The sequence below is a fragment of the Dermochelys coriacea genome, chromosome 5 (genome assembly GCF_009764565.3).
Source record: "Dermochelys coriacea isolate rDerCor1 chromosome 5, rDerCor1.pri.v4, whole genome shotgun sequence".
In the NCBI taxonomy this organism is placed as follows: Eukaryota; Metazoa; Chordata; order Testudines; family Dermochelyidae; genus Dermochelys; species Dermochelys coriacea.
In genome coordinates, this window is record NC_050072.1 from 130,907,513 (window position 1) to 130,920,390 (window position 12,878).

The following is a 12,878-nucleotide window of genomic DNA, read 5'->3' on the forward strand; positions in this document are numbered from 1 at the left end:
GCCCAGGGCTGCAGAGACCCCGCTGCCTGGAGCGGCCCCTGCTAGCGGTGGGGTGAGCCGGGAGCCCCAGCCTGTATGCAAATGATCTACCCGATACATGCAAATATCGCCCCGCGTTCTGCCAATACACGCCTCGGTTAGGTCAAGGAGCGGCTCGGGGGGCGGGGCGCGCGGTGGGCAGGTGGTTTGACGCGCGGCCCCCATTGGTTAAGCCGAGCGGGCTTCCGTTACCATGGAGATCATTCGCCCCGGCCTGCGCGGGGGCAGCTGGGACTAAAGCGTCGGGGCTGTTGCCAGGCGACAGGGCGCTCGCTGGGCCGGGAGCTGAGAGTCTGGGGAGAGAGAGAGTGAGTGAAATGCCGCCTCCCGGCGCGACCGGCTGGGCCCCCCCGGGGAGCCCCCCTACATCCCCCCTCGGCCGGGAAGCCCTGGGGACCCCCTGCCTCCCTCGGGGACCCCCCTACATCCCCCCGGCCGGGACCCCCCGGGCCCCCCATCCCCCCGGCCGGGACGCCCTGCCTCCCCCGGGGACCCCCCTACATCCCCCCGGCCGGGACCCTCTGCCTCCCCCGGGAATCCCCCCACATTCCCCCGGCCGGGACCCTCTGCCTCCCCCGGGAACCCCCCACATCCCTCCGGCCGGGACCCTCTGCCTCCCCCGGGGACCCCCCACATCCCCCCGGCCGGGACCCCCTGCCTCCCCTGGGGACCCCCCTACATCCCCCCGGCTGGGATCCCTTGGGGACCTCCCCGCCTCCCCCAGCCAGGACTCCCTGGGGACCCCCCCTACATCCCCCAGGCCAGGATCCCCTGGGGACCCCCCCGCCTTCCCCGGCCGGGATCCCCTGGGGACCCCCCCTACATCCCCCAGGCCGGGACCCTCTTGCATCCCTCTGGCCCCCTGCTAGGGACTCTCCCTGCAATCCCCAGAACCCTCCTTGCATTCCCTGGTGGGACCTCCCCCTGCAACCCCCACCCAGCTGGGACCTCTCGGGGACACTCCTGCATCCCCCTGGCCCCCAACCGGGACCTCCCGGGACACCCCCTGCATCCCCTGGCCGGGATCCCCAGCTGGGACCCCACCTGCATCCACCCACCCCCTGGCCAGTCCCCTCCCTCTATCCCCCCACCCGAGACCCCCCTGCATTCCCCGGGCCAAGTAGCTAAACAATATTTGGGGTCTTGCTGGGTTGTTTCCGAGAGGAGGAGAAATTGATTATCTGAAGCAGATATTGCTTAGGTGCAAACCTGTGTATTTACAAAGAATGTACATGAAGTCCAAGTTTTCTGATCACAGTAGGAAAAAACAATAGCCAGGAGTTTCCTTGCTCACAATTTCCAAGCCTGCCTCTCTAGCAAGTCCTGTGCCCCCAGGAGCTCTGTCCCTAGGCTTCCTCTGAGGGTTTCTCTCACAGCTGCTTTTCTCATTGTCTGCTGGCTTTCTGCCCCTCTCATGCACGCAGCTTGTCAAACAATCAACGTGCCTCTGTGGATTCATCATTCCCAGGGAAACCGCTCAGACCATGCAGCTTAGCCTTACTCAGCTTCTCCATGCAGCTCCTTGGGCAGTAGCTCCTATTGACTCTGGCTATTTTACACTATAAATGGGTTTAATTGCTTCTCCCATTTAGCATGAAAGGAGAATGGTTAGTACACCCATCAATTTTAACCACATCTGTGATTCATGGAAGCCATTAACACCTTCCAGCATAGCATCATTATTATTACTGTATAATGCTACAGGTGTGCATGGTGCTTCATTCTGTATAATCCCAATACCAGCTTGGTAGTAAATCCTGCTTTTCAACAGGATCATACCTTCCCTCTTCCTCCTCTGCTCTATCTGAACAAAGGGGAGAAGTTTCCAGTACTTGCAGAAGAGAAAGGTAAGGCGGAATTCCTGGATTCTGGTTTTGCTGCAGCTATTTCCAGCAGGAAATGAACAGCTGCCACTCTTAATACAGTTCTCTTTAATGAGCGCTAATATATTGGGGATGGCAGGGGAGTAAAAAAAACTTCTCACCACTACTAGAGGGGAAGAATTTGAAATTTTGCCAAGATAGGATATCTCTTGTTATAATGAAACTGATTTATAAATTGCTATGTATTTCTCTTGAAGGGTAATAGTGCAGAATTGAAATCTGACTCTTCTTCTCCCTTAGTTTTAACTTTTAAAATAAATCTGTAGAGTTGCCAGTTCTTGTGCTGTCTCCACTCTGGTAAAATCCATGGGAAACAGAACAATTTGAATTGGCGTAGTACTGGGGTTCTTAACTGTGTTACATGTGCAGTTCCAAAATCATAGACACTTTTTTTCTTTTTCCACCTCATTTCTTTTGTGTCCATATTTCAGATCTCTTGAAGCTGGTTAGGTGGAGTGCTGGAAGTGGGACAAAGGATGCAGTCTGAAGGAGTGGGAAAAAAATGCTGTTTGCTTTATGCTGTCCTCCTCACATCTCTATGGAACTGATGGGTGGGGAGGAGGGTACACCAAAAACAGTGCCCCCGAATGCATAGAGCCCTGCAAATCTGCGGATATCTGCTTTATACCTGCGGGCAATGTTTGCGGATCGCAGATCAGATTTTGTATCTGCACAGGGCTCTATGAATGCATTCCAGCTCTATTCAGTTCCCTCCGGGTCTTGGCAGCCACAGCTCCTGCCGCAAGGGAGTTTGAGTGAGTTAATACCAGTTAGTTGCCGGTGATGACTCATTAATTTATTTATGTAATCCCTGTTGAGGTTTGCGTAGGAGAGAAAGATCATGTTGCCATGTCCTTAATCTTGTTCCTCCTCTCGTCCAACACCTCCCCACCATCAGATCCTAATATCTGTGGACCTGCCGAAGGTGGTCTTCTGGTGAACCAGGAGATAAATAATGTAGGAGTGGCTGTCTGCCCTTCAACCCCCCTGCCCTTGATTTTCTTGAGGAAGAAAGGGGAGGCTCTTAATAGTTACATCATTTAATTAGAATAATTCCAAGAGTCCTATACAAGTGTATCTGACTGATAAAGAAGAGGAAAGATTTGGAGAGGAAGAAAATTGTAAATTAGAGATACATGTAGCCTCTCCACTTTCTAACAACTCTCCCTTTTCCTCCTGAAACTACTGGATATGTCTTTCAGCTAAACACATTCTAAAAATGCTTTGATGCTCACTCACTGCTGTTGTATGTTATGTAACAATCAGGTTAGTATCTGCCCTATTATTTTAATATAGTTTGTTGCAGTAATTTTTCTTTTTTCTTTCAGATAGTTGGTTAATATCTGGGCATTTTAAATTCTACAACAAAATGGATCTAGATTTGTAATACCCTCTTTTGTTTTACTTTAAAAATTAGGTTTGTTTAATTTTTAGGTAACTATGTCTAAGAAGCTGTCATTGCCTTCTTTAACTACATCATCATCCACTGTAAATGGCAGAAACAATGAATGTACAAGTGCAGAACTTCCTGCTTCAATCACTAATACTAGTAAACTGAGGGAGAGACTAGTTTGTATGGCTTCAAAACAGATAGCAGTAAATCCTCAAGGTCTTAAATTCATACACAGCACAAAATCACAAGAAAGAACAAGAAAGAGACAGCAAGCCATAAAACTGGAACCTTTGGTATGTTTAAGAGAAATATGATTTTTAAACTGATCTGTAAATGGGAGCTGTTATATTTACAGTATAATATAATTTTGTCCCACAGTCATTAACTGTAGTAAGAGGTATATGCCAATTCTTCTAAAAAACTAGAAATGCAGGGCCAGATTCTCAGCTGATGCAAACTGTTGTAGCTTAACTGAAGTCTCTGGCACTGTAGTGATTTACACCAGCTGAGGCTCTGGCCTGCAGTTTTTCATATATGTAATATTAAGTAATACATTAAATCTTTCTTTAGTCCTTTTTTTAAAAGAATATCTTCAACTAATTAAAATGCTGATTAGCAAAGGTGTTTTCAGTCCTAGTTTATATACTGAGAGGAAGAACCAGAACACCTGAAAAACCTGATTTCCACACAGTCCCCATTTGGTGTTGCAGGCAGAGGAACATTGTGATGTCATAGGTAACTCTGCCAGTTATCACTCACTCACTCCAGTTCAATTGCATACTTTAACCCCATTGTTTGAGTCAGCAAATAAAACTGCAGGTCAGGACTGGGGTGCTTGGACTGAGTTGGTGTGCACAGGGGGCTCAGGATTGGAATAGCGGGTCTGCTTCCAGTCAGGAGCTCTATAGGTTGAATAGGTATGAGGCTGCAGATTTGTTTCATGGCTCCCGCCACACTATACCTGGCTCAGGCAAGATAATTTACGTTTGCCCAGTCAACAGTTCTAGTTCATCTAAACTGTGCCCATTTGGGGTTGCAGTGAAACTCTTCTGCCTACAGCAGAAAACGGGCAGTCAAGGGGAGAGATGACCAAGACAAGCAGCAGTTTTAGGGTTAGGGTTTAAAGTTACAGTTAGGGATATTGGAGGATATGAATGCTGACTGGCTAAGTCACAGTGGTACTTCTCAGGCTCCTCTGCCTCCAGCACCAAATTGATACCATCAAGGGGAAGTTGTTATTGATATGAAGTTGATAAAACAATGAAGAGGAGGAGTGGTTTAGCCGAATTAACAATAAATTTTAGCTTTAGTGTCAGTATCCTGTAACATTGCACGTCCAGGGATAGAAACTATATTCCTGCCATTCCTACCACCTGCCAGCTCAGGAGCGAAGCATGCAACTCTCTGATATAAGACTATGCAATTTTACTTTTGTATTCCTTTCCTTCAAAGTAATCATTAACTTCCTCTATTTTTATATTTTTTTCCTCCCCCAAGCCTGTGCTAAAGGTATATCAACATCAGAAACAGCCTGAATACATATATCAAAAGAACAGAGAGCGTTTATTAGCTTGTGGATTACTACAGCCTTCTCCCTCAGCAGATAAAAGAAAATGGTCTGCTTCCATGGAACCGATGGCATCCTGTTCTCCTTTAGTTGAGCTTCCAGAGCATGTAAGAGAAAAGCAGATATTGAATAGCGACCCTAATCATTAGCTGTTATGGACCCTCATTCCTGTACTTCTCATTCTGTTGAAATCAGTGGAGTTTCTGTGTAAGGAAGGAATGCAGCCTTTTAACATGAGATAATTACATTGGTCCAGATTGATCCTTTCAGAGATATGTGTGGGAGATAGCCTCAGGGACGCTAGTTTTCCTTTGAAGAAGCTGAGACCCTGTGGAGTTTGAAAAGGTGAGGGCTACCAACCCCACAGGTCTGCAGGGAAGACACCTTTGCTCTTCCCTCCCCCATCCCACTTCCAGAACCTGCAAAAATAGGAGCTGCCTGCCTTTAGCCAGGGAAATCTGTCTGACCCACAAGGAGCAGTGTCATGGAGCTTGGCCAGTCCCATGTTATGATTCCACTGCCCTTCATTGTACTCCCAGAATTCCATGGAGTCCCAGTGATCTTTTAGGTTTTGATATTTCTTGAAAGCTCAAGAAAGGGTGATCACTTCTGGCCAGTCTTTATCAGGATGAAAAGAACTGGTATATAGAACAGTGCTAGTAAGGTAGAGGCAGCAAACTCTGAAGAAGGCTTTAACAATGAGGAAAAAATACTTGTATTTCTTCTGTTCATGGCTTTGCCCTTACAAGCATCTTTATTGAGAGCTATATCTGACAATAGCCTGTATATTCCTTTTCTTAATGGATTGCTTCCTTCTTTTCTTTCCCCCCAAATTCATTTCCCTGGGCTCTGATTTTATATTTAAATATTAATTTTGCAATTGCTAATATCCTTGAATTAAGAAAATTATAAAAGGGCATTGTCATGACATAAGGATATTTTGCCATGTCTGTTGTATTTTTTCTGTAAACTGTTATCTAATTTTGCTTTTATTTTAAGGTACAGCAACAATGCCCCAGTAAGGTACTAACTCCTAGTCCTCCCAAACAGCTACGTACTGCTCTAAAGCCAAGTGCCTGTAAATCTTCCGCCTCTCCACCTTCTTATGGTTTTAATGAAACAGAAGATGTAATTAAAGCTAACATTACAGATCCTCTGAAAATTATTAAAATAATATGTGAAAACAAAAATCTTGGATTCCTGTACATGACTCCAGCAGTTCCTAAGTCATCCATTAAATACGATACTTTTAATTTGAAGTGAGTTATTTTTTTCAAGCTGTTTATTCAGATTATGCATTGACACTTATTGTTAAAGTTTATAACGAGCAGTGTTTATGTATTATACATCTACTTAGTTATTATAGTTAAGTTTATGTATTATAGTTGTGTATATATAGTACATATAGTAATATATGTATTATGTGTTTATAGTTATGTTTATGTTTTATACATCTACTTAGTTATTATAGTTATAACTGTAATTGTCTGGCTACTTGTCTTGTGCTTAATTTTCCCCTTTATATTTTACCATTTAATTCTTTAGAAATAGTTGATATTGGAACTGTTACTTTTTAAGAAAGTTGCTTTATATTTTTAAAATAACTATAATTGGATATAAAGAGAAAGTAGAACTACATGCTATATCGATAATCTATAAAGAATAAAGTGTATTATCAGATAAAGAGATGAGCACCTGTTTCAGGAGTGTTGTCAAGCACAAGGCCAAGAAGTGCATATCTTAATGATCACCTGGCTGCGGAGTATGATGGATGTATTGGTCCAGATCCTCAGCTGCTGTAAATTGGTATATATCTGCTGAGGATCTAGTCCTTTATCTGGTACCAGTAATATGGTAGATACAAGGAAACCATTAAGGATGAGAACAGCCATCTTGCCACAAATAGTGTCTTCTGTTAATCACAGAGAGGGTACTTCCTCCAGTAAAGCTAATAAAGACCCCATGAGTTGGAAGAAATTTCAGGAGATGCCAGATCATCTGACCAAAGGCAGAAAGATTGAGACAAAAAGGCAAAAACAGAGACAGAAGGAGATAGATAAAACAATAGAGGAGAAAGTCAGGACAAACCACTGTTCTAATGGTAATATTTAATTTCTGGATTCTTTGGCTCCTTGTGCTAATGTTACTATGGACGCAGCCCGCTGAACCTCAGGTGTGATGGGAGAGCTTTGTATTACTCTGCAGAAATCCTTCTGGCTGATTTTAAAGAATGCTATTGAAAACCTTGGAAAAGGAGTCATGTGCAGTTCTTCTCAGTAGGATGGTGGCTGTGATGCTGAATCTGAACTGAAACATTGATGAATTGTCTTTTAATACGCTGGTCTGAAACTAAAAGATGCTGCAACCTCCCTAACCTCTCACCAGAAGTTGGGAATTAAAAAACCAAAGAACTCACTAACCTGTGTGCTGCCTAGAGAATTGATGCTAATTTAAGCAAACATTCTAATTCCAGTTTCAGATCACTGAATCCACAGAATTCTGAGCATGTAAGAATGTACTGAACACAATCTCCATGTGACAAAATCATCTTGGGGCCATATCAAAACATGTCCAGACCAATTGGCAACATTTGTGTAACTCTTTTGATGCCATACTCTCTGCTGGCCTAGGTCTTGGGCCATCCATCCCATAAATAAATGCATTGTGGGTCTGCATTGAACATATGGTGTTACTGTGGCATTCACAGTGTTGTTGACGCCTTTCTGTGAGGAAATGAGTGTCTCTTGAGTAATGAGTGAATGATGTTGCACTGTTAGTGGCTAAATGGTCATTGGGCTTGGGAAGAGATGAGTTAAAGCCGGAGACTACAGAGCTTGCTATACAGCCAAGCCTCTAGGGCATAATTCATCTCCCACTGCACAAGTGGGATTGTGAAGGATGAAATCAGCCTCTGTTGTCAGTCTGAAGGCGGGGTACAAGGCTGAAAACTAGACGATCTGTGGCTACTTTTCCAGGACTCAGTCCTGCAAGGTGTTGAGCATGCTTTTCCAATCCAGAAAAGCACTTTAATATATGTTTATGTTAAGCATGTGCATAGCCCCATTAAAGTAAAAGGGACTATTCATTTGATCAAAGTTAAGCACGCATGCTGATTAGTGATGTCATAAATGCTGCAGCTTAGCTGCTGCTCTCTCTTTGCCTCTTGGAGAGTTACCCCAGTTTTAAAGTGATGTTACTATGGAGAATCAGGCCCTAAAAGTGGGAGCTGAAAAGACAACTGAGAACAGATTTTTGGCTCCTGCTGCAGCTTGTGACACAATGCAGTCACAAAGCCATCTTAATGGGCCTACCTCCTTAGGTTTTTTTTAATAGATTTTACTGGAGATCAGTGAATTCACATGTATCATATTAAAATCAACTTTACATTTATTTTTAGAATTGTAAGCTATGACTGCATCAACAAAAATGACTACTACACCATTAGCCAGAAAGCAGTTATCCACACATGTGATGGAGAAGTTGAATTCATGCAGCTAGATCGCTGGGAGCAGGAATATCTGTATCACAAAACATTTACTAAGATTGCCATATTTGCTATCTTTTGCAAACTGAAGTCATTTACAGAGTGGAGGAAAAATGTCCGTGCCAAGAAAATCAGTGCGTGCCGTAAAGCTTTGCAGGAGAACTTGTTCATCGTTAATACTGTACGTATATGCTAATGATGATATTTCTGAAGGAAGTAGAAAGCTAATGTCATTGCTAAAATATGGATGCATCCTCTCAAATGGAGTTCTGGCCTAACGTATTTTCAACTAGTAGGAATCCTGTACTGTGTTACCAAACATAAAATCAGATGATGATGTCATGATTTCCAAAAAATCGTAAATCTAAGCCTTTGTTTGGATTTTAATTTGTAAATATCTCTTGATAAACTATTCTTATTATTTGGCAGTCCTTGCGGCCTGCAGTGCTTAATGTTCAAGAAATGTGTTACCAAATCAGTGACTTGGGGCTTTGTCGTCTTGAGAAAGGTTACATGTACACGCTGGAGGAATTTAGAAGCACTCAGTTCAAACAACTGGATGAGGTGAACTGTTTTCATTGGTTCCAAGTTCCTTACATGTTCTTTCAGAGATTAGGTTTACATGGTTCTTTATGTGTACTATCATTTTCAGGTGGCAAGCCGTCTAGCAGAGTTCAGAGAGCTAGCGAAAGAAGTTGTTAGAAGTGCTTGTCGAACTGCCCTGCTTGAATCTGGATTCACTCCTGATGATTATTTTTGTGGATCAGGCAGTACAGGTATGAAAAGAAACTAAACATTTAGTAACTGACTGCAGGACATGTGGATCTTTACTGTGCATTTTGTCATATATATCAGGCCACTGAACTGTTTCTTGAAAGAGTCTAGTATTTTTCCCTTAATCTGGTAGGCAGGGTGTTACAAATTTGCACATGTATTGTATTGTATTGTGGAAAAGGTTCATCTTCCATGTCAATTTATAGTCCATTGGATAATAAATAATGTCTAACAATTCCCATAAGAGGCCACCTCAAAAATTATAATGTTAGCATCCAGCTTTGACTGTTTCGGTTAGGCCTCCATAAAGAATTGAACTTGTGTTCTGCTCAAAATGAGGAGAAACACTGGCTCAGTCTGACTTCCAGTGACAAGAAGTTCGTTAGCTGAACTTTAACCCCATGAGCCCGAGTCGGCTGACTTTGGCCAGCCACGGCCGTGCCACGGGTCTTTTATTCCAGTGTAGAAATACCCTGAGTGTGCTATACCACTAAAATATGTGCTTAATTGTAACACGAGTAGTCCCATTGAAGTCATTGGGGCTATGGACATGCTTAAATACTTTACTGGATTGGGGCCTAAATCAAGAAGAGAACCTTAAAAATCAGTCATATACATAATTTCAAACGTGGCTTCCATTAGATCCACAAAGAGTGAATATAAACTGGTAAATGTGCACTCAGATTTAAAACTTATGAGTACTAATAGGCTCGTAAGTTTTAAACCCAAATGTGGGTAATTTTTTTAAAAAGCAAAAACTATTTTAAAAGGACTACTTGGTTAAATGCTATGCATATTGGGCCAGAACCTCAGCCGATGCAAATCAGTGTCGCTCCATTGGCTTCCACAGCATTGTACTGGTTTACACGAGTTAAGGATCTTGCCCATACTGTAAAATATTTTTTGTAGAAAATATTTGTTTACGTGTCTATAATTTATATATTTTAAATTATTTAATTAGAAAAGAATAAGAAGTCTGAAGTATTTGTTGAAATGCTCTGTTTGCTGCTGCTGACATTGCTACTTCAGTATGTTTAAAGGATGTTCTTTGGCTTGTCACTGTAAGGTTTTTAATTTAGTGGTGGGGTATGGCAGTTGATTGGATCGCCTTGCTATCTTCTGCTCCTCATTACTTCTGCAGCTGCTTGGGCCCAGTTGTCATAGAGCTACCTGGAAATCTGCAGTGTACATTTAAATATGTATGTTCGCTTTACCTTGTTTGTGTTACCTAAACTAACAGGGAACGGGGTAGGGTGGGGGGGGAATATAGGTTTTCAGAAGCCAGTGTAGATGTCTTTGGCCTCTAAAGGGTTGCTTGAGATCCATGTGGATATTTGAGGATCTACAGCAGGGGGTTCTCAACCTCTTTCTTTCTGAGCTCCTCCCCGCAACATGCTATGAAGACTCCATGGCCCACCTGTACCACAACAACTGATTTTCTGCATATAAAAGCCAGGGCCAGGGCCCTTGATAAGGGGTAGCAAGCAGGGTAGTTGCCCAGGGCTCCACACCACAGGGGGCACCGCAAAGCTAAGTTGCTCAGGCTTCTTCTTCTGTCCAAGGTGGAAGGGCTCAGGGCTCCGGGCTTCAGCCCCATGCGGTGTGGCTTCAGCTTTCTGCCCTGGGCCCGAGCAAGTCTAACGCTGGTCCTACTTGGCGGCCCCCCTGAAACCTGCTCGTAGCCCCCCAGATGGTCCTGGACCCGTGGGTGAGAACCACTGATCTACAGGGTTTGGGAACTGAGCTCTCTACTTTCTCTGCAGGGGTTGAGAAGAAGGGGGAATTTCCTCTGAACCCTTCCAACAGGGAATTTCTGCGCAGTTTCCAGGTGGAGTTTCTTGGGTACTGTGCTGTATTTTTCCTTTAGCCCCCACGAAAATGCTCTTTGCTTTTGACACAACTCAAACTGAATTGTTAAATGATAGTTTTATGTAACTGTAGAATTTTCAGTTACACACACTGTAGTACTTGCAATATTTTCATTAACATGTTTGCATATCTTCCATACAGAACAGGTCACTATGGCAACTGGATTAGCTGCTTCAAGTCTCTTTCTTGCTCCTCATAACGAAAGAGAACTTTATGGAGAAACAGCTGACAAAATGACCTACACAGAACAGGCCAACAAAAGGTCTCATTGTAGAAGGTTAACATGGTTAGTGTCTGGTGTTTGTAGCAAAAGTTGTTCTTATGCTTTCTCCTCACATAATCTCACAGTAGTTAAAATTATATAGTGCAGTGTTCCTTACAAACAATACATTAGTATATGTTGAACTGATCATAAGCAAATAATAACTGCATACCAGATCAGTTCATCTAATCTTAGGAAGGGCCAAGTATCAAATGCTTCAGTGCATGTTGTTGATGCTTAATAAATAACATATCAAATAATATAATCATAAGAGCCAGGTTAAAAAAAAAAAGGCAAAAAACCTCACAAGGCATCCAGCCAATATTGCAGTGCGGTAAATAGGTTTGGGAGGTGGAAATCTGCCCTGATCCCTACAGGCAATCAGCTTAGGTTTCGAAGCATAAAATCTTTTAATATTATTTTAGCTGGTGGCTACATAGTTATAAAGATTGCTTTGCTTTAGTGAATTACGTTGTGTTATGTTGTTCTATGAAACATCCTGATAGTGTATTTTATATTACATGTACAAATGTTCTCCACAACTACATTAGCTGGAATTTCCATTTTATCTAGCTGGATGAGATAATTGTATATACTTACGGTAGTATGTCTGCACATAATTATGGTATATGTGCTGAGGGTTTAATCAACTAATATGTTTCAAGGTGGACTTGCAGGATTGGTCAGCATGATCCCCTGCAGAGAACCATGAGTGGATTTTGTGCTGCAGACCTCATAGCCCTGGAATGGGATTATGGCGGCTTCAAACCATCATTGTGCCTTCCTCATCCTGGGCTCTTCTAGGGACTGTAATTGAGATATCTTTGAGGTCCTGTCTAAGTTACAGCACCTCTGTACGCAGTCCTATGGGCTTATCTTGCCAGGAGCACATTTCCCTGGCTTAGACATGTTGGAGGATGGCCATAAAGTTATCTCCCTAGGACCCTGAGATTTTATGCTTCGAAACCTAAGCTGATTGCCTGTAGGGATCAGGGCAGATTTCCACCTCCCAACCCTATTTACCGCACTGCAATATTGGCTGGATGCCTTGTGAGGTTTTTTGCCTTTTTTTTAACCTGGCTCTTATGATTATATTATTTGATATGTTATTTATTAAGCACCAACAACATGCACTGAAGCATTTGATACATGTCCCTTTGGTGGAACTTGCAACAGGGTCCTAGGGAGATAACTTTATGGCCATCCTCCAACATGCCTAAGCCAGGGAAATGTGCTCCTGGCAAGATATGGGCTTTTAGGTTCCCCCTTTACACAGTGTAAAAGAACCAGAGCAGAAGTGAGGGTCTCACCTCATATCTATCTTTCATGAGTTCTGAGATCTTAAACAAGCAGATTCAAGAGATGGAGAGGAAACTGGCTAGCCTCTAAATGTCTAAATCTAGCTGCCTAGCACTGGAGTCTCTTCTGTGATCCCACCATCTCACCACCATATCCTTTCTCCTATAGGCCCTGTAACTGACCCTCCTTCCCTTCCTCTCTCCCTTCAAGATGGCACACAGATCATGGCCCCTTCCCACTCCTTCTGGTGATGTCTTCTTTGGGGTGAGGCCTGTTAGCCCCTTCTGGGGACTGCTCTCTAGCTCAGA

The 12,878-nt window shown here is 43.3% G+C and overlaps 1 protein-coding gene across 1 annotated transcript in view; it reads left to right on the forward strand.

The window, feature by feature from the left end:
- Window positions 1-273: 273 nt before the first annotated feature.
- The window catches only part of DNAH6 (dynein axonemal heavy chain 6), a 190,118-nt gene continuing 177,513 nt past the window's right edge, over window positions 274-12,878 (forward strand). The window contains exons 1-8 of the mRNA XM_043514942.1: window positions 274-343; window positions 3,357-3,608; window positions 4,813-4,989; window positions 5,882-6,141; window positions 8,280-8,547; window positions 8,796-8,930; window positions 9,019-9,142; window positions 11,151-11,295. Of these exons, the coding sequence (XP_043370877.1) occupies window positions 3,363-3,608; window positions 4,813-4,989; window positions 5,882-6,141; window positions 8,280-8,547; window positions 8,796-8,930; window positions 9,019-9,142; window positions 11,151-11,295 (1,355 nt within the window). The 5' untranslated portion in view covers window positions 274-343; window positions 3,357-3,362. The remainder of the gene's footprint in view (window positions 344-3,356; window positions 3,609-4,812; window positions 4,990-5,881; window positions 6,142-8,279; window positions 8,548-8,795; window positions 8,931-9,018; window positions 9,143-11,150; window positions 11,296-12,878) is intronic.